Consider the following 27,488-nt stretch of genomic DNA (forward strand, 5'->3'; position numbering starts at 1 on the left):
AGGATGTATACAGAAAGACCATGCCAGTTCCGTGGCCTGACCAATGGTGGCCATCGATAGGTCCAGGCAGCGCATGGCCGAGGGGGGCTGACTTCCTGCCCCTTATCCGCAGCCAAGTTCATGGCCGAGTCCCTGGAGAGGGAACACTCCGTGTCCGCTGGCGCACTTGAGGTCTTCCATGACTGGTGAGCTGGAATGCATCATCAGCCCTGGGAACAACATTTTAGTGTAATTAGTTAAGCTGATGCCCAATGTTTTACAAGGTGTCCTTGTGTTTCAGTGTAAAATTCGTTAAACACTCCAGTGAAACATTTAGGGATGTTTAGCTATGTTTAGCTATGACAGGATAGAAGTGCAGGTCTTTGTAGTTCAACCCAGATTTGGGTTATAACTAACACACTCATCTCTTCGCATGCAGTCGACGTCTGGCTACAGAATAGCCACAAGTGTTCTATACAGCAGGAGACAGAACTCTGTTGAGCCACACTCTCTCAATCATTCCCAGATCTGGTGCCATTTCCACATACATGCACAGTGGAGGTAGCCGTGGTTCAGTGGGTGGTACTCTTGACTCTGTTTCCAAAGCTTGTTGGTTTCGATTCCCACTCCAGAGACTTGAGGGTAAAAACCTAGGTTGATGCTCGAGTGCTTCGCTGAGGGTGTGTAGCACTGTCAGAGATGCCCTCTTTCTGGCGGGCAATAAGTCGAGCCACCATTCACCCTTTCAGGTTGATTGAGCAGCACGATAGCACAGTAGTTAGCACTGTGGCTTCACAGCTCCAGGTTCCCAGGTTCAATTCCTGGCTGGGTCACTGTCTGTGCGGAGTCTGCACCTTCTCCCTGTGTCTGCGTGGGTTTCCTCCGGGCGCTCCGGTTTCCTCTAGCAAGTCCCGAAAGACATGTGGTTAGATAATTTGGACATTCTGAATTCTCCCTCCGTGTACCCAAACAGGTGCCGGAATGTGGCGATTCGGGGCTTTTCACAGTAACATCATTGCAGTGTTAATGTAAGCCTACTTGTGACAAAAAAGATTATTATTATTGATTAGAAGAATCCCACAGCCAGTTCTTTAAAGAAGATCCCGGAAGTTATCCCAATGTCCTGGCCAATATTTATTCCTTCATTGACATTGCTAAAAATCAATTATCTGGTCATTGGCACATTCTTGTTTGTGTGAGCTTGCTGTGTGCAAATTGATTGCCCATTTTCCCATGTTGCCATCGTGACCACCCGGTCCTTCACCAGCGTGAAAGGTGCTGTATAAATGCGAGTTTGTCTTTCTGTTTTGTAAACGGCCACATCTATTTGACCACCCTTTGAGAGGACAGTTTTTAAAGAAAGAATATCTCCATTTCTCGGAATGTGCCTCCATCAAAGTCACTTTGCAAGATGATGAATTGTTAATACGTGCTTTGTCTGACCCGCAGACTGTGAGCGGTGGAGTGCTAAGAGGAGTCGGGAAGCAGAAGCTGGGAGCTATCGGTAACCTAGTGGGTTTCTACTCAATTGGGTTTCCACTTGGTGTCGCACTGATGTTTGCTGCGCATCTTGGTGTGCTAGGTAGGAATTCATCTCAAGTATGTTTAGATATTTTCTCCCTATTATCTTTGTTTCCCGTGCCCTCCGGTGAGCCTCCCTGTCTCAATGTACCACATCCTTGATTTTAAAAAAATTTAGAGTACCCAATTTAGTTTTTCCAATTAAGGGGGCAATTTAGCGTGGCCAATCCACCCACCCTGCACATCTTTTGGGTTGTGGGGGCGAAACCCACGCAGACACGGGGAGAATGTGCAAACTCCACACGGACAGTGACCCAGAGCCGGGATCGAACCTGGGACCTTGGCGCATGAGGCAGCCGTGCTAACCACTGCGCCGTACTACATCCTTGATGTGAGAGTTGGCAAGGCAACCTTGCTCCCATCTCTGACCTTAAGCCAGCCAGATGGAAATGAGCTGTGATTTGCCTTTCTTCCACCTCTGTGGAGAAGTGTCTGACTTCTGACCTTGACTCCACATTTAGCGCTGACAGCTCAACTGACATCAGGAGCTCGACTCCGTGGGAAGACCATTGGTGCGTTGCCTGCACTTCAATGGCCTTTGCCCTTCTTCCCTTCACTGCTGAAACCCCCAAAGAAACAAGAGACGTTTGTGAAGCATTTCGCAATTTTACCAAACATTCATTCTTAAGATAAGGGCAAGGCAATCTCCAATTGCCCTTGAGAAGGTAATAGCGGCTTCCCCCTTGAACCATTTTAGTTTGTTCAGTGAAGGTGCTGTCGGTGTTGTTGAGAAGGGAGTTTGAAAGCTTTGACCCAATGTCGATGATGAAATGGCTGATATATCACCAATGTCAGGATGGTGTGTGACTCGGCAGACACCCTTCAAGGTGAAGGTCTTCCCTTGTATCTGCTGCCCTTGCCCTTCTAGATGTCAGAGGTTGTGCGTTGGCAAGCTGCCTTTGTTGGTGAGGTGTTGCAATGTATCTTGTAAATCCCACACGCTGTTGCCACGGAGCATTAGTGGTGGGAAGGGGCGAATGTTCATGGTGGTGGATGGGGGTGGGCCTGCTTTGTTCTGGATGGCACTGAGTTTTTTGAGTGTTGTTGAAATCCTCATCGCACTTCTGACTTGTGCTTTGGAGGTTGGGGAGAATCCTTGGTCTCAACTGATCTTAAAAACAGTCAGTGGAGACGAGTGGTAATGAAGCCAAGCAGGTGTCCAATGGCAGAGCTAACTGATCAGTGTGGCTAGGAGTTCAGCAATGACAGAGTGTCCTGTGTATTCACTGCACCATTATGATTTTTCAGGTCTTTGGTCTGGACTGTTTATTTGTGTGGCTGTACAAACAGTCTTCTTTGTAACAGTGATTGCCAGAATGAACTGGAATAAAGCATCTGATCAGGTCAGTGATGCTCACAGAGATTAATAATTACACCAATTTGTTTGCTCCTTATCGGCCTTTCGTTTCGCTACTTCCTGTTGTCCCCTCATACCCCGCACTGTGTCCACTGTCCCTCGTCAACACCATGCTGCCCCCCCCCCTCAGGGTGGAAGAGGAGGCAGTCAAGGAACATCCACACCCATCTCCGCCAACCCCTCTCCACCAACATGTTTTTGAAAACTCACCACTATTCTTAGAAGTCCCCCTATACCAAAAAGGGCCGACATTCTAAATGGTGATCAGGGATTCTCACTCCCCGACTCCGATGCAAGCTTCAGTGGGTGCTATTCAGGTCAAACTATATTTTCAAGTTATCCCCCGGTATAACCCATACCTTCACCGAAGATTTCATCTACTTACCACTTAGTAGCATCAATCCTGGGTCCCGCATTGCTAAGTAAGTAAAGTAGACTAATAACCACTGTTTCAGGTTAAAACTTTTAAGTTATCTTATTATTATTTTTTTTCTCTTTTTAAAAGAGGCAATCACTGTCTTTACAGAAAAGTAAAAAGATCTTGCTTCTGGATCCTTCTGGTTGGTTGAAGGGACCTTCAGGCCCAACTTGACAATCAATCTTCTTTAAAGTCTGGTCTTCTTTAGATGTATTCACTGGTTAGCTCAGTTGCTGTGTCCTATCTTTCCCATGTACCGAGAAATGAGAGCTATCTCTGAGCTGACTCTGCCTACTTTTTAAATTCTAGTGTTCCTTAGATGTACTTAGCTATTTTAGCTCGGCTAGTTTGCCGTCTCTTTCCCATGACCGAGCTGACTGTAATCTGACTCTAGCTGCTTGTTCCTTCTCTGCTTCTCTCTCTCTCCCTCTGAGTTCTGGTTCTCGTTCTGATTCTTCCTGCCCTGGTCTCTTGGTTTATATTTTCTTTCTAACAATTACGTTTTTATGACGTTATTGTAAAGTAACTCTTATTTTCTTTGATTGTAAAAAGCATCTTTGTTCTGAACCTTTTAATCCAACTAAGTATTCATTTTGACATGACTTCATCTCATAGATCTGGGGCGAAACTCTCCGGTATCGGTGCAATGTCCGCCGACCAGAGCCCAAAACGGCGCAAATCAGTCGGGCATCGCGCCGCCCCAAAGGTGCGGAATCTTGGGGGGCCAAGCCCCAACCTTCAGGGGCTAGGCCCGTGCCGGACTGATTTCCGCCCCGCCTTCTGGCGGAAAAGGCCTTTGGTGCCCCGCCAGCTGGCGCGGAAATGACATCTCCAGGCGGCACATGCGCGGGAGCATCAGCGGCCGCTCACGGCAACCCCGCGCATGCGCTGTGGAGGGAGTCTCTTCCGCCTCCGCCATGGTGAAGACCATGGCGAAGACGGAAGGAAAAGAGTGCCCCCACGGCACAGGCCCGCCCGCGGATCGGTGGGCCCCGATCGCGGGCCAGGCCACCGTGGGAGCACCCCCCCAGGGCCAGATCGCCCCGCGCCCCCCCCCCCAGGACCCCGGAGCCCGCACGCGCCGCCTTGTCCCGCTGGTAAGGTAGGTGGTTTAATGCACGCCGGCGGGACAGGCATCCTAGCAGCGGGACTTCGGCCCATCCGGGCTGGAGAATCGCGGGGGGGGGGGGGGCGGCAACCGGCGCGCCGCGATTCCCGCTCCCGCCGAATCTCCGGTGCCGGAGAATTCGGCAACCGGCGGGGGCGGGATTCACGCCAGCCCCCGGCGATTCTCCGACCCGGCGGGGGGTCAGAGAATCTCGGCCCAGATATTGCCAAACTTCCATGTTTCATATGACACATCTTTCCATATTTTCAATAACAAACATCACTGAAACGAACAACATTTCCTTCATGTGACTCTTCAACAATATGCAGCACTGAACAGAACTTACTTTCCTGCCTATCTTTGTTTTACCTGCAAATTTAGCAACCATACCTTTGGTCCCTTCATTAAAGTCTTTAATATAAATAATATAAATGTGGTAGGCCACACATCTTGCCAACCAGAAAATGACCCATTTTGCCTACTCTGTTTCCTGGTAGCCACCCAATCTTCAATCCATGCTAACATATTACCCCTTACACCAAGAGCTTTTATTTTCTGCAATAACTGTTGATGCGGCACCTTATCAAATACCTTCTCGAAATTTAAGTGCAGTACATCCATCAGTTCCTCTTTATCCTCAGCGCATGTCACTCCTTCAAAGAACTCCAATAAATTGGTTCAACATTATTTCTCTTTCACAAAACCGTGTTGACTCTGCCTGATTGCCTTGAACGTTTCCAACTGCCCTGCTACAGCACCTTTAGTAATGGCTTCTAACGTTGTCCCTATGACAGATGGTAAGCTAACTGACCTGTAGGTTCCTGAGTTCTGGCTCTTTCCCTTTTGATCAGAGGAGTTACATTTGCTATTTTCCAACCTAAAGGAACTTTCCCCAAATCTAGGAAATGTTGGCAAAGAAAAGCCCAGCGCATCAATTATCTCACTAGCCACGTCTGGGCTGAAGATGTCATGGGAGTGTCCCTTTAAGAAAGTATTTTTGTCTTATCACATGGCTACAGTGATGTCATTGTGTGGGTGGAGCTGGGCTGTGGCTCTGTGAGCTGTTTTACTTTTGCTTTCACATTCGGCTGCTGTGGACTCAGACAGAGAAAAGAAGTGTTTTGGCCTGTCTCCCTATTTTCATTTTAAATATCTGTTCCAGTAAAAAAAAAAAAATCATTGATTGCAGCGACCTGCTGTTTTGGTAACTCAAAAGATATAGTTTGCTTTCCGGAAGGGTTTAAACCTGCTGGTGAGACGGGGTCAGAATCTCAGGGAAATCCAGTTTCATTCAAGTGAGAATGCAGAGTGCTAGGCCACGCCCTTGAAAAGGGGTGTTGGTTTATGGAATTTTGTTTTTGAATTGGAACAGTTAACGGGGAATTCATGAAGTGCTATACATAGATTACTGGAGCTGTGTGGTATCTTTATGTTTGTAAATGATAAAAATTCTTGCTGTTTGGTTATATATAAATGTTAACTCAGTTCTTAGAATAAAGCTTATTTTGATTAGTCTAGGGAGACTGTTGACTCACACCTCAAGGGAAGGCTCTTGTGCTCATCCTAGCCAAATTCAACAAAAAGTTATAGGTCAGGTGAACTCCATAATATACTTTGGAGTTTCTAAACCCTGGCCCATAACAAAGTTGATCAGAACTCTGGAATTTGTCAACCTGTAGCCCCAACAGTTTGCTCAGTACACTTCCCTGGCGTTTGTAATTTTCTTCAGTTCCTCCCTCCCTTCGATTTGCTGATTTACAGCTATTTCTGGGATGTTATTGGTTTCCTCTACAGTAAAGGCTGATGCAAAACACCCGTTGAATACACCTGCCGTCTCCTTATTTTCCGTTATTAATTCCCCAGAGTCGCTTTCAATAGGACCGACACTCACTTTGTTAACTCTTTTGTTGTTTAAATATTTATAAAAATTCTTATTATCCATCTTCAAATTTCTATCTAGCTTTGCCTCGTACTTTAATATTTCCCTCCTTCTTAATCTTTTTGCCGTTCTTTGCTGGTTTTTGAAATTCTGTGCGACCTTGTGTACAGGTATTTTTTTTTAAATGTGTCAACTGACCGCGGGAAATGTCAGGGGCAAGTTTAAAATTGTACAGGAGTAAATTGTACATAATCAGGTTTCTTCTCCGTTTAACTGAGGGTTTGTGCTCCTTTCGAAGGCGATGGTTAATGCGGGTGTGAAGATCAGTGTGGACACCACTTGCAACCTCTCTAACCCTCAGACTGAGAACATTTCACCAGGTATGAAGAATTGAATGTGAATCTTGACCAGACTCCCGATTAATGCATCAGTGACTTGGCCGATAGTTTCGTCACGTGCAAAACCAATGCACAAAAGAAGCATTGGTGCAAAATTCTGCGTTCATAAGTCTCGTTCACGTTGTGATGGTTTATGAAGTCTGCTTGTGTAAATAAGGAAAGTTTGAGAGGGGAAAGAAAGGCTGGGCGATCTTCACCCTGTTGGATGGCACAATCACTGAAAACTACCAAGAAACACTTAGCACAGTTGCAGCGTATCAGTTGATCTCTTCGAGAGCCGAGCTGTGCAGATGACAGGGCAGCTTTATTTAACAATTCTCCTGAGACCAACTCAGTGGACAGGCGCTGGAAAATGTCTAATGTTCAGCACATGAGATTAGCCTTTCGGATAATATATTCTCGTCAAATCGGCCAGTATATGGAGAATGCAATTCAGTGCGGAGAAATATAATATCGCACGAATCAACAGTACTCGATGTCCCTCAGTACCCAACTACACAATGCATGAAAAACCCTTTAATTTCCTAAAGCAAGGTGTTTCTGAGGAATTCACATCCAAAAATAATTGAACGTGGAATGTATAAAAAGTCAATGAGCAGCTTCCAAGGCTTTCAGTAATGTTTGGCTTCTGAAATAGAACTTGTATTACTCTTAAACTCCAGTGAAGGAACTACCAAGCCAGAAACTGGCTTGACCACACTTGGAGTACGGCAGGGCCTCTAAGGGTCCGAATCCATGAATCCTGCTTCAAAATAAATTACCCTCCTTTGCGAGAGTTCAGCAGTGGGCAGCTCATTCTATCACAATTACTCAAGATTCCAGTGTCTCCCAGTTGGTTCGAAAGCTCAGCCACCACACTCTCCGGAAGCAAAGAAAGCCAATAGGTTGACTTGTCTCTCTAAAATTTTGAATGGTCAATTAAATATTCCCAGGCCATACATTAAGCCCAGAGGTGACCGAGCTCGAAGAGTTCTATTGGGCAGCACCAACTTTATACACCCAAAACAGGCTTCCTTCACTAACTCCTTTTTTCCCACAAGAACACTTAAGAACTGGAGCAATCTTCCACAAACCTTAATCTCTGCGCTCCTATTGTAATCCCAGACCAGACCCCAACAGTGGCTAGAATACTGGACCGAAACCCCAATATTTTAGCTTATTTGCAAGCTGGTGTGGAAAGAATGATTCGCTCCAGGAGTGAAGAAATAGGGATTTGATATTTCTGAAACAAAACTTTATTCTGAGTACAATATTAAACTTTTTTAACTTCACACCCAAAAAGAACAGTTTACAATACCCCTGATCACTACTACTCATTTTCCCATTAAATTACAAGAAAATAAAGATACAGCTCTCGATCTAACTTAAAATTAGCATGGCACAGAGTAATACTTGCTTTGTAAAACAGATTTGGCCCCTGTTAGAACCCCTTCAGACTCTTGCTGAATATCTTCAAAAAGCTGGTCCACTTGGCTTGTTTCAGTTTCTCCCTGGTCCCCATTTAAGACTGCTCTGCCTTGCATGTTATTACTCTTTAAGAACAATTCTACTGTAAGAGCACTTTGGACTCAGGGTCAGGAAGATCAGAATTCAGCTTCTCTCGCTCCCAAAGCCCACTGCCTTTCTGCATCCCTGGGCTACACTCAGCAATTACCTCATCACCACCAAGCTGAAAAACAAATTACCTCCGCAGGCTACAAAGCCACATTAACTCCCCAGAGAGTTCTTACCAAGTATTGAGTACAATTGGCCATCCGCATGCTGATTGCTTCCAAAACTGCACTGGTTTTGAGAAGCGCTCTGTTTCTTTGAGTTTCTCTCAATCATTATCATATTAGAGAGTGCAAAATATCCTGTGAACCTGGGCAGCATTTTAAAATGTAACTTAGTGGAAAATGTGCTTTGAAAATATCCTGTGTCAGCGGGTGTTTGGTTTAACCAGCGTTGATGTAGGAACTCGAGGTGGTCGCTGGACAGAATTCTCCGTCCCCTAGCCACGTGTTTCTCGGCGCCATGTTGTTGACTGGCGCCAGATTTCTCTCTTCACGCCGTTTGGTAATGGGATTTCCCATTGTAGTCATCCCACGCCGCCAGGAAACCCAACATCCGGAGTATTCCGGCCACCTGTGTCTGATCAGAAGATGAGGTGATCTTTCCTCAACAGTGTCTCTTACTGTCGGTGTTGTCGGATTGGCCAAGTCATAACTTTGTTAATAATAATAATCTTTATTCGTGTCACAAGTAGGCTTACATTAACACTGCAATGAAGTTACTGTGAAAAGCCCCTAGTCGCCACATTCCGGTGCCTGTTCAGGTACACAGAGGGAGAATTCAGAATGTCCAATTCACCTAGCAAGCACATTTTTTGGAATTTGTAGGACGGCCATGGCCAATTGAACCCTCTCTGGAGCTGTGATGCAGCAGTGCTAACCACTGTGCCACCCAGGTGTTTTGCACTCGGCCTGATTTTAATGGGTGGCCAATCTGATCAGGCAGGTTAAAGCCAAATTACTTTTTAGATATTTTCCCCCCAAAAAATCATCTTTTGGCTGCATATAAACACATCAGAATCAGCAACACAGGGACCGGTATTCTCCCCACCCCCCCCGAAACCAGCGCCGCGCGAATCGCGCCGGGCCGCTCGGAGAATCGGCGCAAACGGCGAGCGGCGATTCTCAGGCCCGGATGGGCCGAGTGGCCGTGCGTAAACGGCCTAGTCATCGCCGGCGCCGTCCACACCTGGTCGCTGCCGGCGGGTACTCGTTGCGAATGCTTGGGGGGGCGGCCTGAGTGGGGGGTCCATTCCCGGGGGGGGCCTCCGGAGGGGCCTAGTCCGCGATCGGGACCAACCGATCGGCGGGCCGGCCTCTCTGTCGGCGGGCCTCCTTTCTTCCGCCGGTGAGCCTGGATCCATCCGCCATGTTTGTGCGGGGGCGGCCTGGGGAGGACGGCCACCGCGCATGCGCTAGTCGGGGCCAGCCCACTGCGCATTAGCGGGACCCAAGGTGCCGTGTCTTTTACGCGGCGCCGGGTCTCTGACTCCGTGACGAGGCCCCGCTAGCCCCACGGAGTGGGAAGAATAGGGGTCTGGGAACGGACGCTGATGCCGGAGTAAAACACTCCAGTTTTTATTCCGGCGTCGGCACTTAGACTCCCGTTGGGAGAATCCGGCGCAGGGTTTTATGCAGCCTTAGAGGGAGTTGGTTCTGACTATAGAAGGCATTTATTCCTCATATTCGCAGGTCTTAATATGAATGAGCTCCACCTGTAATTTATTTTTGCAGCAACCAGTCATTGAGTTCGGGTCTCCAACCTCCTATTATCGACAGTCTCCTTCAATGTGATTTTCCTTCACAGAGCTGTGCAACGAGGATCCAGCTGTCATTGTGTTGTCCAACCTCAGCCAAGTGGAGAGTAGCACGGACACCGAACAACTCAGAGAGGACTCCGCTGCGGTGGAAATCGGTGTTACCATAGTTGGAGAAATCCTGACCACAAAACAATTGATCGTTCGCCGTGGCCTGGCCTTCCTTTCTGGGCCGCTTCTACTGGCCGTTGGTCTCGTGATACAGTTAACTGTTGCAAATCTCACGTAGGCCCTTGTTGAATTAATCAGAGAAAAGCTAGGGATCCAGAATCTGCAGCCCGAGAAGTAACCAGTGGATAACAAGATGTCTGAAGAAGACTCATATTAGACTCCAAGCATTAACTCTGATTCTCTCTCCAGACCTGCTGCCAAACTTCCTGAATTGTCCCAGCACTTTCTGCCTGGATTTAGATAACAAGTGGTTACTGTTCACTTGGGACATCAGTTGCTGGAGGGAACATCCAGTCTACATCCAATTATTTAATGAATAGAAGCGTGTTGGCGGTGTGCAGCACCTGATAGACAGGTCACAATTCATAAAAGCCAAAGGTATCCAAATTTCGAATAAACAGGGATTTGTTGACGGCACAAATGCTGGTTATAAATAGATCGTCATTGGTAATGCATATTGATAATTAACAAGTTAGAAAAATAACATGTGATTGTTATTGATTTCCCTCAAGTAGTATTAAAGACTTTTGAATCCCAGCGTTGCTTCAGGGTTCCATGTCCAATTTCTAAACATCTAATACCAGATTCGAAGACTGGTGAATGGTGCCGAATGACACCGTGGGCGCACTTATTAGGTGTCAACATATTTCCTCTGCAGTTGCTTACGAGTAGGTCAAATGAAGCACTTTATGACACGCACAATGTATTATTCTGCTATTAAGGCGGAACTGTTTCTGAACTGCTCTGCCCCCTTTAGGCCACAAAGTCCAATTGCTGCAGATCCTGAGATTAGCTCGAGGTTAAGTGCTGTCGATGTCGGTGGGTATTTGGGAAACTGACAGGGGCTTGTCAATTTCTGGCTCCAGGTCAGAAGACAACAACACAAAGTAACTTTGAAAGGGGGATTGAACCTCAAATTCCCTACTGCACCAAGAGAACACTTGGCAGTACTTAGGAAGATTCGTTGAAGACCTTCCTAAGACCACTGATTCGTTGGATATTTGATTGATCTCTGAACAATACAGAGATGAGACTAGTCTTAAGTCTACAAGATACCTCTATGCATGTCCAGAGTCATGCTCCACAGTTTTTATTCCTTCTCTCGAAGCTTTTATTTACTTTAGCTTTCAAAGGCTCCACCCAAGCTTAAGCAATCAAGTACAGTGAACATTGATCAGTGAACAGACTAACACAATCAAACACAGATCAATCAAACAGTTGAACACTACAAGGCCCTTCATAGTACCAATCTGAAGAAGAAAAAGACTGACCTCCCAAATGTTGGACCAATGGGCCAGAATGTTAGTGAGAGAATTTGCCTGCAATTTCATCAGTCCTCCCTTGACGAGAATAATGTTGTAGATTGTGAAGTAATAAGATTGTAAAGCAACCTCAGTCAGCAATCATTGTGAAAACCTCAGAGTAAATGAACTAAAGAATGAATTAAAATAATTCCCTATGCGAACACAGTTTATGATGGTGTTCCTCAGGAATTGACACCAGAGGGCAAGGCTGAAGATAAGGCTGTATTATCATTGTAATAATGATTCTCTCTTCAAACATATTTTCCATGGTTGCATGTGCTGCCAAAAATGTAAGTGTATTAGAGTTTTATTTTGGGTGGTGCATTTCTGCAAAAAATATGTTTTTAAAAAGAAAGTTTCTTACTGAATCAACATAAAGAAAAGCATGAACAAATAAAGTCAAGTTGTTGCTAATCAAAGTCTTGCCAGGATTTATTTCTTCTTTTCAAGTGCCAGCAATGTTATTCATGTAAAACATGGATTTACTGATGTACCCCAGTGCGATGGGAGTGTGGTCTACATGTGGAATTTCTTGAACAGAGCATCGGAATCATGCATTTCTACTGGTTAGTGAGTTTTGGTTCAAATATCTGGGGCGGGATTCTCCGACCCCCCCGCCGGGTCGGAGAATCGGCAGGGGGCGGCGTGACCCCCGCTGGCCGCTGAATTCTCCGGCGGCAGAGATTCGGCGGGGGCGGGAATCACGCCGGTCGGCGGGCCTCCCCGGCGATTCTCCGGCCCGCGATGGGCCGAAGTCCCACTGCTGTCATGCCAGTCCCACCGGCGGGAATTAAACCACCTCTCTTACCGGTGGGACTGGCGGTGCGTGCGGGCTCCGGGGTCCTGGGGAGGGGGGGGCGGGTGTGGGGCGATCTGGCCCCGGGGCGTGCCCCCACGGAGGCCTGGCACGCGATCGGGGCTCGCCGATCCGCAGGCAGGCCTGTGCCATGGCCGACGCGGAAGTGACCCCCCCTGCGCATGCGCGGGGATGATGTCAGCAGTCGCTGACGCTCCCGCGCATGCTCAGACTTCCACCGGCCGATGGAGTCCCTTCGGCCCCGGCTGGTGTGGCGCCAAAGGCCCCTAAAAGGTGAGGGCTTGGCCCCTAAAGGTGCGGAGAAATCCGCACCTTTGGGGCGGCCCGACGCCGGAGTGGTTCTCGCCACTGCATCCCGCCAGGACCCCCCGCCCCGCCGGGTGGGGGAGAATCCTGCCCCTGATTCTAATCGTCTCACCGTTGGTTATCATAGAATCCATACAATGCAGAAGGAGGCCATTCAGCCCACCGAGTCTACAGTGCCCCTCCGAAAGATCACCCCAGCCAGACCCACTCTCCTGCCCTATCCCTTTAACTCCACCTAGTCTTTGGACACCAAGGGCAATTTAGCATGGCCAATCCAACTAACCTGCACATCTTTGGACTGTGGGTGGAAAGCAGTGCACCCGGAGGAAACCCACGCAGACACAGGGAGTACGTGCAAACTCCACACAGTCACCCAAGGCCGGAATCGAACCGGGGTCCACGGCGCTGTGAGGCAGCAATGCTAACCACTGTCGGACAATGGCAGGAAAACGCAAACAGCTCCTCACCTCTCTAGAACAAACAAAGAACAAAGAAATGTACAGCACAGGAACAGGCCCTTCGGCCCTCCAAGCCAGTGCCGACCATGCTGCCCGACTAAACTACAATCTTCTACACTTCCTGGGTCCGTATCCCTCTATTCCCATCCTAGTCATGTATTTGTCAAGATGCCCCTTAAATGTCACTATCGTCCCTGCTTCCACCACCTCCTCCGGTAGCGAGTTCCAGGCACCCACTACCCTCTGTGTAAAAAACCTGCCTCGTACATCTACTCTAAACCTTGCCCCTCTCACCTTAAACCTATGCCCCCGAGTAATTGACCCCTCTACCCCGGGGAAAAGCCTTTGACTATCCACTCTGTCTATGCCCCTCATAGTTTTGTAGACCTCTATCAGGTCGCCCCTCAACCTCCTTCGTTCCAGTGAGAACAAACCGAATTTATTCAACCGCTCCTCATAGCTAATGCCCTCCATACCAGGCAACATTCTGGTAAATCTCTTCTTCACCCTCTCTAAAGCCTCCACATCCTTCTGGTAGTGTGGCGACCAGAATTGAACACTATACTCCAAGTGTGGCCTAACTAAGGTTCTATACAGCTGCAACATGACTTGCCAATTCTTATACTCAATGCCCCGGCCAATGAAGGCAAGCATGCCGTATGCCTTCTTGACTACCTTCTCCACCTGTGTTGCCCCTTTCAGTGACCTGTGGACCTAGATCTCTTTGACTTTCAATACTCTTGAGGGTTCTACCATTCACTGTATATTCCCTACCTGCATTAGACCTTCCAAAATGCATTACCTCACATTTGTCCGGATTAAACTCCATCTGCCATCTCTCCGCCCAAGTCTCCAAACAATCTAAATCCTGCTGTATCCTCTGACAGTCCTCATCGCTATCCGCAATTCCACCAACCTTTGTGTCGTCTGCAAACATATTAATCAGACCAGTTACATTTCCTCCAAATCATTTATATATACTACAAAGAGCAAAGGTCCCAGCACTGATCCCTGTGGAACACCACTGGTCACAGCCCTCCAATTAGAAAAGCATCCTTCCATTGCTACTCTCTGCCTTCTATGACCTAGCCAGTTCTGTATCCACCTTGCCAGCTCACCCCTGATCCTGTGTGACTTCACCTTTTGTACTAGTCTACCATGAGGGACCTTGTCAAAGGCCTCACTGAAGTCCATATAGACAACATCCACTGCCCTACCTGCATCAATCATCTTAGTGACCTCCTCGAAAATCAAGTTAGTGAGACACGACCTCCCTTTCACAAAACCATGCTGCCTCTCACTAATACGTCCATTTGCTTCCAAATGGGAGTAGATCCTGTCTCGAAGAATTCGCTCCAGTAATTTCCCTGCCACTGAAGTAAGGCTCACCGGCCTGTAGTTCCCTGGATTATCCTTGCTACCCTTCTTAAACAGAGGAACAAGATTGGCTATTCTCCAGTCCTCCGGGACATCCCCTGAAGACAGTGAGGATCCAAAGATTTCTGTCAAGGCCTCAGCAATTTCCTCTCCAGCCTTCTTCAGTATTCTGGGGTAGATCCCATCAGGCCCTGGGGACTTATCTACCTTAATATTTTTTAAGACACCCAACACCTCGTCTTTTTGGATCTCAATGTGACCCAGGCTATCTACACACCCTTCTCCAGACTCAACATCCACCAATTCCTTCTCTTTGGTGAATACTGATGCAAAGTATTCATTCAGTACCTCGCCCATTTCCTCTGGCTCCACACATAGATGCCCTTGCCTATCCTTCAGTGGGCCAACCCTTTCCCTGGCTGCCCTCTTGCTTTTTATGTACGTGTAAAAAGCCTTGGGATTTTCCTTAACCCTATTTGCCAATGACTTTTCGTGACCCCTTCTAGCCCTCCTGACTCCTTGCTTAAGTTCCTTCCTACTTTCCTTATATTCTAATGTGTCTCTTCCTTTAAAATACTCTTTGAAATCTACCGCTTAGGACAAGCTTTTGGTCACTTGTCCTAATACCTCCTTAAATGTCTCAGTATTAAATGTCATTTGCAAAGAAGCCACTTCCTCCTTGTTGAAGAGTCGAGAACTAGAGGAAATAGATGTCGAGGCTCTAAAGGTATTAAAGGGGTTATGGGAAGAGCATCGGAGTATTGCATAGATATAGAGAATCAGCTATGATCATATTGAATGGCGGAGCAAGCTCGAAGGGCAGAATGACATAGACATGGGCATGGAACATACAGTGCAGAAGCAGGCCATTCGGCCCATCGAGTCTGCACTGACCCACTTGAGCCCTCACTTCCACCTTTTCCCCATAACCCAACAACCCCTCCTAACCTTTTTGGACACTAAGGGCGATTCAGCATGGCCAATCCACCTAACCTGCACGTCTTTGGACTGTGGGAGGAAACCAGAGCCCCCGGGGGAAACCCACGCAGACACGGGGAGAACGTGCAGACTCCACACAGACAGTGACCCAGTGGGGAATCAAACCTGGGACCCTGGGGCTACCGTGCTGCCCAATAACAAAGGTTTGCTGGACAGCTGACACCGAGATGATGGGCTGAATGGCCTCCAGTGTTGTACCTGTGATTCATTTTTAAAATTTGTTTGTGGGATGTGCTGGGCCAGCATTTATTGCCCATCCCTGGCCTGGAGTCACATGTAGGTAAGGGAGACAGATTTCCTTCCCTAAAGGGGATCAGTGAACCAGATAGGTGTTTATGACAATCGACTATGGTTATCTTTAGACTTTTAGTTCCAATTTTTAAAATTCCAATATTTTTTATTGAATTCAAATTTCACCATCTGCGGTGGCGGGATTCGAACACGGGTCCCCAGAAAATGTCTCTGGGTCTCTGGATTAGTAGTCGAGCCACAATACCACTATGCCACTGTGGTGATATGCATCACTGTAAATACGCAAGGAGTTAATGTAAATACACTACGACTAAGTAAACACTAGAGGGTGCACCAGAGACGTCATGACATGCAGACATACAGCTAATGAACACATAGACTAGGACACGACCAATGGGCAATCAAGACAACCAGAGGTGACACTACCACAAGGGGGCATTACACAACCCATATATAAGGACAGGGCACACATGCTCTGTCTCTTTCCACAGGCGACACTTAGAGAGACAGGGGCAGATCAGAAGCACCACACCCACCACGTGGCTTAGAGCAGACTGGTTAGTAAGACTGAGTTACTGTAGCAAGATTAGCAGGAGAGTCAAACTCATAGAGAACTGTGCGAATGGTTCAATAAATCACATTGAACTTACTTCAAAGTCTGGAGTATCTTTTGGTCAAAGCTGCATCGGGTTGCAGCCTGTGTTACCCCAGAGTACATAACACAACAGCCACCGCCTCTACTTCTCCTGCTCCTATTTTCGACGTTTCTAGGAGGTAGTGTCGGATAAGTTGTCAACCACTCAGGACTCAGATGAGGAATAAATTTCTTCACTCAGAAGGTTGCGAATCCTTGGAATTCTCTATCGCAGAGAACGGTGGTCCTTGAGTCATTCAAGGCTGAGATGGATAAATTCTTGGGATCTAAGGAAATAGATGGGAATGGGAATCAGGCGGGAAAATGGAGTTGAGGTTCAAAAAGCAGCCATGATCTTATTGACTGACAGAGTAGACTCGAGGCATTGCATGGCCCACTCCTGCCCCTATTTCTTAGGGTTTTATAAAGAAATGGAGCAGAGATTTATTGTCTTCAGTAAGACATACGAATCACATTCGAATTACATTCGAATCACATTCGAATCACATACGAATCACATTCGAATTACATACGAATCACATTCGAATTACATCTGAACAAGGGGGGGAGAGACCTTTCAGTCTCCTCTGCCATTTAATGGCTGATCTGACAGTGACCTCCAATCGCCAACCCGCCGACCCCCAACAACCTGTCACCCCTTTGCTTACCAAAAATCTATTCTTTAAAACGATTCAATGACTCTGCTTTCACAACCTCAGCAGGAAGAGAGTTCCAACCACTCGCTACCCTGTGAGTGAAGAAATTTCACCTCATCCCCGTTTTAAATCGCAACCCTTCCCCTTTCAAGCAGTGAGCCCCTAGTTTAGAAGTATTCTGGAGGAATATATCCCATCAGAATTGTACCAAAGTACAACAACTGCGAACACTGTGGTGGGGCAAATTCTGATAAATACCTGAGCTTGAATTGTACAGTGTCAGTGGGGTAAATGGGCACATATACAAACTAGGCAATTTGGGGTGGCACAGTGGTTAGCACTGCAGCCTCGCAGCGCCAGGGACCCGGGTACCAATTCCGGCCTTGGGTCACTGTCTGTGTGGGGTTTTGCAAGTTTTCCCCGTGTCTGCGTGGGTTTCCTCCGGGTGCTCCGGTTTCCTCCCACAGTCCAAAGATGTGTAGGTTAGGAGGTTTGGCCAGGCTAAAACTGCCCCTTAGAGTCCGAAGGTGTACAGGTTATTGGGGGTTACGGGAATAGGGCGGACGGGTGGGTGCTCTTTCAGAAGGTCGGTGTAGACTCAGCGGGCCGAAAGACCTCCTTCTGCACTGGAGGGATTCTATGCTTCTGTTGTGAAATAATTCTTCAGTGGTTAGTTAATTTGCAGTCGATTTCGGTGGCGTGAGAGCAGCTGGTTAGTCAGTTTCAGCGGGAGCATTGCGGAAGGAGGGTGCTGGGAGGTAAGTCAACCTTTAAAAGCACTTCTCTTTGCAGGGGCAGGCCAGTCGATTTCGGTGGCGTGAGAGCAGCTGGTTAGTCAGTTTCAGCGGGAGCATTGCGGAAGGAGGGTGCTGGGAGGTAAGTCAACCTTTAAAAGCACTTCTCTTTGCAGGGGCAGGCCAGTCGATTTCGGTGGCGTGAGAGCAGCTGGTCAGTCAGTTTCAGCGGGAGCATTGCGGAAGGAGGGTGCTGGGAGGTAAGTCAACCTTTAAAAGCACTTCTCTTTGCAGGGGCAGGCCAGTCGATTTCGGTGGCGTGAGAGCAGCTGGTTAGTCAGTTTCAGCGGGAGCATTGCGGAAGGAGGGTGCTGGGAGGTAAGTCAACCTTTAAAAGCACTTCTCTTTGCAGGGGCAGGCCAGTCGATTTCGGTGGCGTGAGAGCAGCTGGTGAGTGGTGAGTCAGTTTCAGCAGGAGCTGAGACTTTTTCTCTTTTCTTTAAATTAGTTTTTTAGGCGGGATCAGGAAGTCGACCCGCGGACGTCTGGGAAGACCCTCACCAATAAATTCTGGTGGAGAGGAAACCCGAGACACTACACGTGTAGTGTCTCCCACCCGCCCTCCTCCTCTAACCTAATAATAAAACCCATTGGTCTGAGGTAAGTACCATATTTTTATTATATTATTATTATTTTTTATAAAAATTTAATTTAGTTGTTAGCTAGATCTTGGTAGAAAGTTAGAGGAATGGCAGGGAAGGGAGTACAATGTTCCTCCTGCAGGATGTTTGAGGTGAGGGATGCAGTTAGTGTCCCTGCTGATTTTACCTGCAGGAAGTGCTGCCATCTCCAGCTCCTCCAAGACCGAGTTAGGGAACTGGAGCTGGAGTTGGAAGAACTTCGGATCATTCGGGAGGCAGAAGGGGTCATAGATAGCAGCTTCAGGGAATTAGTTACACCAAAGATTGGAGATAGGTGGGTAACTGTAAGAGGGACTGGGAAAAAACAGTCAGTGCAGGGATCCCCTGCGGTCGTTCCCCTGAGAAACAAGTATACCGCTTTGGATACTTGTGGGGGGGACGACTTACCAGGGGTAAGCCATGGGGTACGGGCCTCTGGCACGGAGTCTGTCCCTGTTGCTCAGAAGGGAAGGGGGGAGAGGAGCAGAGCATTAGTAATTGGGGACTCTATAGTCAGGGGCACAGATAGGAGATTTTGTGGGAGCGTGAGAGACTCACGTTTGGTATGTTGCCTCCCAGGTGCAAGGGTACGTGATGTCTCGGATCGTGTTTTCCGGGTCCTTAGGGGGGAGGGGGAGCAGCCCCAAGTCGTGGTCCACATTGGCACCAACGACATAGGTAGGAAAGGGGACAAGGATGTCAGGCAGGCTTTCAGGGAGCTAGGATGGAAGCTCAGAACTAGAACAAACAGAGTTGTTATCTCTGGGTTGTTGCCCGTGCCACGTGATAGTGAGATGAGGAATAGGGAGAGAGAGCATTTAAACACGTGGCTACAGGGATGGTGCAGGCGGGAGGGTTTCAGATTTTTGGATAACTGGGGCTCTTTCTGGGGAAGGTGGGACCTCTACAGACAGGATGGTCTACATCTGAACCTGAGGGGCACAAATATCCTGGGGGGGAGATTTGTTAGTGCTCTTTGGGGGGGTTTAAACTAATGCAGCAGGGGCATGGGAACCTGGATTGTAGTTTTAGGGTAAGGGAGAATGAGAGTATAGAGGTCAGGAGCACAGATTTGACGTCGCAGGAGGGGGCCAGCGTTCAGGTAGGTGGTTTGAAGTGTGTCTACTTCAATGCCAGGAGTATACGAAACAAGGTAGGGGAACTGGCAGCGTGGGTTGGTACCTGGGACTTCGATGTTGTGGCCATTTCGGAGACATGGATAGAGCAGGGACAGGAATGGATGTTGCAGGTTCCGGGGTTTAGGTGTTTTAGTAAGCTCAGAGAAGGAGGCAAAAGAGGGGGAGGTGTGGCGCTGCTAGTCAAGAGCAGTATTACGGTGGCGGAGAGGATGCTAGATGGGGACTCTTCTTCCGAGGTAGTATTGGCTGAAGTTAGAAACAGGAAAGGAGAGGTCACCCTGTTGGGAGTTTTTTATAGGCCTCCTAATAGTTCTAGGGATGTAGAGGAAAGGATGGCGAAGATGATTCTGGATATGAGCGAAAGTAACAGGGTAGTTATTATGGGAGACTTTAACTTTCCAAATATTGACTGGAAAAGATATAGTTCGAGTACAATAGATGGGTCGTTTTTTGTACAGTGTGTGCAGGAGGGTTTCCTGAAACAATATGTTGACAGGCCAACAAGAGGCGAGGCCACGTTGGATTTGGTTTTGGGTAATGAACCAGGCCAGGTGTTGGATTTGGAGGTAGGAGAGCACTTTGGGGACAGTGACCACAATTCGGTGACGTTTACGTTAATGATGGAAAGGGATAAGTATACACCGCAGGGCAAGAGTTATAGCTGGGGGAAGGGCAATTATGATGCCATTAGACGTGACTTGGGGGGGATAAGGTGGAGAAGTAGGCTGCAAGTGTTGGGCACACTGGATAAGTGGGGCTTGTTCAAGGATCAGCTACTGCGTGTTCTTGATAAGTATGTACCGGTCAGACAGGGAGGAAGGCGTCGAGTGAGGGAACCGTGGTTTACCAGGGAAGTGGAATCTCTTGTTAAGAGGAAGAAGGAGGCCTATGTGAAGATGAAGTGTGAAGTTTCGGTTGGGGCGATGGATAGTTACAAGGTAGCGAGGAAGGATCTAAAGAGAGAGCTAAGACGAGCAAGGAGGGGACATGAGAAGTATTTGGCAGGAAGGATCAAGGAAAACCCAAAAGCTTTCTATAGGTATGTCAGGAATAAGCGAATGACTAGGGAAAGAGTAGGACCAGTCAAGGACAGGGATGGGAAATTGTGTGTGGAGTCTGAAGAGATAGGCGAGATACTAAATGAATATTTTTCGTCAGTATTCACTCAGGAAAAAGATAATGTTGTGGAGGAGAATGCTGAGCCCCAGGCTAATAGAATAGATGGCATTGAGGTACGTAGGGAAGAGGTGTTGGCAATTCTGGACAGGCTGAAAATAGATAAGTCCCCGGGACCTGATGGGATTTATCCTAGGATTCTATGGGAGGCCAGGGAAGAGATTGCTGGACCTTTGGCTTTGATTTTTATGTCATCATTGGCTACAGGAATAGTGCCAGAGGACTGGAGGACAGCAAATGTGGTCCCTTTGTTCAAAAAGGGGAGCAGAGACAACCCCGGCAACTATAGACCGGTGAGCCTCACATCTGTAGTGGGTAAAGTCTTGGAGGGGATTATAAGGGACAAGATTTATAATCATCTAGATAGGAATGATATGATCAGGGATAGTCAGCATGGCTTTGTGAAGGGTAGGTCATGCCTCACAAACCTTATTGAGTTCTTTGAGAAGGTGACTGAACAGGTAGACGAGGGTAGAGCAGTTGATGTGGTGTATATGGATTTCAGCAAAGCGTTTGATAAGGTTCCCCACGGTAGGCTATTGCAAAAAATACGGAGGCTGGGGATTAAGGGTGATTTAGAGATGTGGATCAGAAATTGGCTAGCTGAAAGAAGACAGAGGGTGGTGGTTGATGGGAAATGTTCAGAATGGAGTACAGTCACAAGTGGAGTACCACAAGGATCTGTTCTGGGGCCGTTGCTGTTTGTCATTTTTATCAATGACCTAGAGGAAGGCACAGAAGGGTGGGTGAGTAAATTTGCAGATGATACTAAAGTCGGTGGTGTTGTCGATAGTGTGGAAGGATGTAGCAGGTTACAGAGGAATATAGATAAGCTGCAGAGCTGGGCTGAGAGGTGGCAAATGGAGTTTAATGTAGAGAAGTGTGAGGTGATTCACTTTGGAAGGAATAACAGTAATGCGGAATATTTGGCTAATGGTAAAGTTCTTGAAAGTGTGGCTGAGCAGAGGGATCTAGGTGTCCATGTACATAGATCCCTGAAAGTTGCCACCCAGGTTGATAGGGTTGTGAAGAAGGCCTATGGAGTGTTGGCCTTTATTGGTAGAGGGATTGAGTTCCGGAGTCGGGAGGTCATGTTGCAGCTGTACAGAACTCTGGTCCGGCCGCATTTGGAGTATTGCGTACAGTTCTGGTCACCGCATTATAGGAAGGACGTGGAGGCTTTGGAGCGGGTGCAGAGGAGATTTACCAGGATGTTGCCTGGTATGGAGGGAAAATCTTATGAGGAAAGGCTGACGGACTTGAGGTTGTTTTCGTTGGAGAGAAGAAGGTTAAGAGGAGACTTAATAGAGGCATACAAAATGATCAGGGGGTTGGATAGGGTGGACAGTGAGAGCCTTCTCCCGCGGATGGATATGGCTGGCACGAGGGGACATAACTTTAAACTGAGGGGTAATAGATATAGGACAGAGGTCAGAGGTAGGTTCTTTACGCAAAGAGTAGTGAGGCCGTGGAATGCCCTACCTGCTACAGTAGTGAACTCGCCAACATTGAGGGCATTTAAAAGTTTATTGGATAAACATATGGATGATAATGGCATAGTGTAGGTTAGATGGCTTTTGTTTCGGTGCAACATCGTGGGCCGAAGGGCCTGTACTGCGCTGTATTGTTCTATGTTCTATGTTCAGGCACATTTGGGATAGAATTTCACAAAGACTCGGGAAGGCAAAGCCTCTGGAAACTTTAGGAAAGGTTTGGATGTTATATAAAATGAGAGAGGGGGAGGGAAGTTGTAGAACCCTTCAAGCTGCATGAATTACATGAATTAAGATGGAGTGAACAGCCTTCGACTTCAAAAGGCTAAGGACTGGATTGGATTTTACGTGCCTCTATTGGTTGCATTTCCACTCTCAGTCCCGCCCTCAGTCTCGCCCTCAGTCCCGCCCTCAGTCTCGCCCTCAGTCTTGCCCTCGGTCGCACCCTCGGTCCCGCCCTCGGTCCCATTCTCTGTCCCAGCCTTACTCTCGCCCTCAGTACCCCCTCAGCCCCACCCTCAGCCCCACCCTCAACCACTTTAGCCCACCTCCAGAGTGTTGTGACTGTGGAGCAGGTTTCTTCCAGTCGTCTCCGACTCTCCTTCCAGCGCAAGGGGCAGTGCCCCCTAACCCCCGCCCCTTGCAAAGCGCTGTGCTCCGCGAGAGGACAGGCGAGAGAAGCTGGGATTGCTCCCCTTGGGCCAGTGAAGGCGAGAAAGGGAGATTTAATGGAAATTTTCAATAATATGACGGTATTTGATAGCATAAATGATGAGAAACCTATTCCTCTGGCAGGAAGTTAAGTAGGCGGTGGACACAGATTCAAGCTAATTGGCCAAAGAACCAAATGAGAGATTTACTCAGCAAATCTCTGAAAAGACATTGGAAGCAAATTGAGCTGCAACTTTCAGAAGAAAATTAGATAAATGCTGGAACAAACAAAACTTGCAGAGGTTTGTGGAAAGAGAAGGGGAGTTGGACCAATTGGATTGCCCGTTCAAAGAGCACAGGTACGGCAGGCCGAATGGCCTCCTGTGCTGTATCCTTCTGTAATGTACAACTAGTGGAATTCCAGTTGAACTATTCTTGACTGTCTCTCTTGTCCTATCACTTTTGGATGGCGAACAGAGTTTATTCTGCTGGGTGAAGTTTGTGCTTGGATCGAAAACTCGGCGAAGCAAGAAACCTTTTCATCATAGCCCAGTTAGTAATTAATTTCACAATTCCTTTTGAAGGCGGGTGACAGAAAGCATTCAGAAAGTCTTGTTTTGCCCCACAGTTATTAGATTTCTGCACACGAGCTGCTCTCTTGGGTGGTCACGAGATATCAGGACGGGCACTTGAATGATCCGAGCTCATTCAGTAGAATAAAGCTACAGTCCCCCAGACATTTCATAGAATTTACAGTGCAGAAGGAGGCCATTCAGCCCATCGAGTCTGCACCGGCTCTTGGAAAGAGCACCCTACCCAAGGTCAATACCGCCACCCTATCCCCATAACCCAGCAACCCCACCCAACACTAAGGGCAATTTATCATGGCCAATCCACCTAACCTGCACATCTTTGGACTGTGGGAGGAAACCCGAGCACCCGGAGGAAACCCACGCACACACGGGGAGGATGTGCAGACTCCGCACAGACAGTGACCCAAGCCAGAATCGAACCTGGGACCCTGGCGCTGTGAAGCAATTGTGCTATCCACTTGTGCTACCGTGCTGCCCATAACCCAGCCTTGAGTACATACCAGACTTTTTTTTAAAAAAAATTTTGGAGCACCCGCTTATCTTTTTCCAATTAAGGGGCAATTTAGCGTGGCCAATTCACCTACGCTGCACATCTTTTGGGGTCTGGGGGCGAGACCCACGCAGACACGGGGAGAATGTGCAAACTCCTCACAGAGAGTGGTCCTGGATTGAACCCGGGTCCTCGGTGCCGTGAGGCAACAGTGCTAACCACTGCGCTACCATGCTGCCCCTATGGGTACAGATCCGGAGAAGCCCTTTAAAGTTGGGGTGGCACAGTGGTTAGCACTACTGCCTCACAACGCCAGGGACCCGGGTTCGATTGCAGCCTCGGGTGACTGTGTGGAGTTTGCATGTTCTCCCCGTGTCTGCGTGGGTTTCCTCCGGGCGCTCCGGTTTCCTCCCACAGTCCAAAGATGTGCTGGTTAGGTGGATTGGCCACATTGAATTGCCCCTTAGGGTGGGGTTGCAGGAATATGGTGGGGGATTGGGCCGAGGTAGGGTGGTCTTTCGAAGGGTCGGTGCAGACTCAATGGGCCGAATGGCCTCCTTCTGCACTGTAGGGATTCTATGATTCCATGGAATGCAAGTTGTTGTCTGTGGGAATATTCTGCCCTGTGCACAGTGTGCTGTCTTCGCTGTTTGCAATGCACGTTCTACTTTGTTGTAACTTCATCAGGTCAGTACCTCATTTTCAGGTTGGCTTGGCGTTGGTCCAAAAATGCAGCTCTAATCTCACTGAACCATCTGGCCTGTTGGTGATGAAGGAATGACGGCTTTACCAAGCCATGACCATACGAACATGTGAATTGGGAACAGGTGGAGGCCATTCAGCCCCTCAAGCCTACTCCGCCATTTCATAAAATCAAGGCTAATCAGATTATAACCTCAACCCCACATACCAGCCTACCCCCAATAACCTTTCACCCCGCCTTGTTAATATGGAATCTATCCAGCTGTGCCTTAAAACTTTTCAAAGATTCTTTTGAGGAAGAGAGTTCCAGACCCTCACCACTTTCTGAGAGAGAAATTCCTCCTCATCTCTGTCTTAAATGGGCGATCCCTTATTTTTAAACAGTGACCCCTAGTTCTGGATTCTCCAACAAGAGGTAACATCCTCCCCACATCCACCCTGTCGACGCCCCTAAGGATCTTCAAGGTTTCAATCAAGTTGTCTCTTACTCTTCTAAACTCGAATGGATACAGACTTAATCTCTCCAACGTTTCCTCATAAGAAAACCCACCCATTCCTGGTATTAATCTAGTAAATCTTCATGGATCATAGAATCCCTAAAGTACAGAAGGAGGCCATTTGGCCCATCGGGTCTGCACCAATGCTCTGAAAGAGCACCCTACCCAGGCCCAGAGCGGCATCCCCGTAACCTGCACTTTATTTGACCGTGGGAGGAAACCGGAGCACCCGGAGGAAAGAGATAGATAGACAGACACTCAAGGCAAGAATTGAACCCGGGCCCTTGGTTGCTGTGAGTCAGCAGTGCGAACCACTGTGCCACCATGACGCCCCCTCCTCTGTAACGCAGTTACCAACGGGATTCTCCGATGGCTGACGCCGAAATCGCACTCGGAGATCCGCCGGAGAATCCATTTTGACACCCGAATCGGGAGCGGCGCCGTTTTTCCGATGCTTCACCCCCTCAAAAAAAACCCTCAAGGAGTACTCCCCACGCCGTCGAGACGGCCTCAGGGAGTCACCTGAGGCCCTCCCCCGATGCTCCGCCCCCAATGGGCTGAGTCCCCGGGTGTGGAGTGCGTCTCCTTTCAGGGACCTCATGTGGAGGCTGCAGACTGTGTCCAGCGCCGCCATAGTCAGGGGGGTGGGAGGGGGGGGGAGTCGTTCCGCTGACAGGGTTGCGAGGGGGGTTACAGGGAGGCAGATTTTGGCAGGCCGGCCGATGCCATGCCGTACAGCGCATCCGCCGCAGGCCGGGCGCATGCGCGACCACGGACCCAGCAATTCTGCGTCCGTATCAGGAGGTAAAGCCAGGGGCTTTATGCTGCACAGCAGCTAGCTCCCCACCGGGGGGCGCCGAGTTTCTGCTTGTAAGACCAGACGGGTCCTGCGGACATAGCCGCAAAATCGGAGAATCCAGCCCTACATCTTTACTTAAATAAGGAGACTAATACTGTACACAATGTACAGATTTTACATTTGAGTGTACAGAATGTGTTGCTACGCCATTCTGCTGCAGCTGATGGTCTAATGCCTTACGGGTGCTCAGTTTGAGCTGCAAAGACTGTTCTTAGCCCATGTCTCTCAGTACATCGTTAGTGCTGCAAGATGCTAACGATGGAGGGTATCTTCAGTTTGAAAAAGGTACTTGGCCGGTACCATGTTTGTGCAGTGGTCCCGCCTACTAATGCTGTCATTGGCAGATGCATCTGCAAACGGCAAATTGATAATCGTGTGGCAGCTCTCTCAGAAGCTGCTCCAGACGTTGCTGGCTATATCATTCAGGACACAACCAGTTTGAGCAGCAGTGCTACTAACAAGTGCCTCTTGGACTTCAAAGCTGCCAAAAAAGGAACAATCTCTGCCCTTGCTATCTTCAGTCCATGTTGCATTTGGGTGCTCACTGTGGAGCAACACTGATTTAACATCTTAGAAAGGTAATAATCAGCAAGAGGTTTCTTTCTCTATGTTTGACAGCCAGTGAATGGCAAGTTGTCTTTTTAAACGCCACTGCTTAACATTATTCAACTGTTCGTACAACATTTAAAACTGTTTGCAACTGACCATTGTTAATAATTATCTCTGTACTATTTATTTGACAGTCGATTCAAAATCATCGGTAGCAACAGGCCGTGTGGGAACTTTTCGCTCCGGTGTCCTTTTACTCTTCATGCTGAGGAAAATAACCTTGCTTTGTCTCTACAATGTTCACTGGGGTCTACGGGTCCTTTTCAAGACTAAAGTGTATCGCCAGTCCAATTGCCAGGATGAGTGGTCCCGAAAGGAAGGCCAGGCCACGACGAATGATCAGTTGTTTTGTGGAGAGGATTTCTCCAACCGTGATGACTCCAGCGTCCACAATGGAAGACTCATCTGTCACCCCGTCACTGTTTAACCGTTGTTCCAATTCACAAACATTGGGCATCAAAACCATTGCGCTGTGTTCCGCGTCCTCCTCTGTGAAGGAAAGTCACATTGAAAAGTTGTAAGTACATGATGATACGAGGGATTCAATACTTTACACGAGGACTGGTGATCAGCCCAATGATCTCCTCCATGACCATCAACCATTGGCAATACCACACGATCGAAAGATCGATCCTGCCAAAAGCATGGTGATCAATCGAAGCTCTTGAACTCCTAGTTTTATATCATTTCAATGCAGAGGTTCAGTACTGACTGTATACAGAAGGTTGACTATGTACGCCTGACAAGGTTTAAAGGACCACCTCAACATATCACTCCACAGTAGTTTAACTTGGACACTGTCCT

General features: G+C 48.1%; 2 protein-coding genes across 5 annotated transcripts in view; one reads left to right on the plus strand and one right to left on the minus strand.

Moving 5' to 3' along the window:
- The window catches only part of LOC140386942 (multidrug and toxin extrusion protein 1-like), an 82,943-nt gene extending 70,988 nt beyond the window's left edge, over positions 1-11,955 (plus strand). The window contains exons 14-17 of the mRNA XM_072469855.1: positions 1,429-1,561; positions 2,809-2,903; positions 6,621-6,702; positions 10,078-11,955. Of these exons, the coding sequence (XP_072325956.1) occupies positions 1,429-1,561; positions 2,809-2,903; positions 6,621-6,702; positions 10,078-10,316 (549 nt within the window). The 3' untranslated portion in view covers positions 10,317-11,955. The remainder of the gene's footprint in view (positions 1-1,428; positions 1,562-2,808; positions 2,904-6,620; positions 6,703-10,077) is intronic.
- A 14,827-nt stretch (positions 11,956-26,782) lies between these two features.
- The window catches only part of LOC140386943 (multidrug and toxin extrusion protein 1-like), a 69,173-nt gene continuing 68,467 nt past the window's right edge, over positions 26,783-27,488 (minus strand). For 3 of the 4 annotated variants that reach the window (XM_072469858.1, XM_072469859.1, XM_072469856.1), the window contains one exon: positions 26,783-27,173. In XM_072469858.1, coding sequence (XP_072325959.1) covers positions 26,935-27,173 — 239 coding nt within the window. In that variant the 3' untranslated portion in view covers positions 26,783-26,934. The remainder of the gene's footprint in view (positions 27,174-27,488) is intronic. The other variant, XM_072469860.1, reaches the window with a different exon arrangement.

The sequence above is a fragment of the Scyliorhinus torazame genome, chromosome 12 (assembly GCF_047496885.1).
Source record: "Scyliorhinus torazame isolate Kashiwa2021f chromosome 12, sScyTor2.1, whole genome shotgun sequence".
Taxonomy (NCBI): domain Eukaryota; kingdom Metazoa; phylum Chordata; class Chondrichthyes; order Carcharhiniformes; family Scyliorhinidae; genus Scyliorhinus; species Scyliorhinus torazame.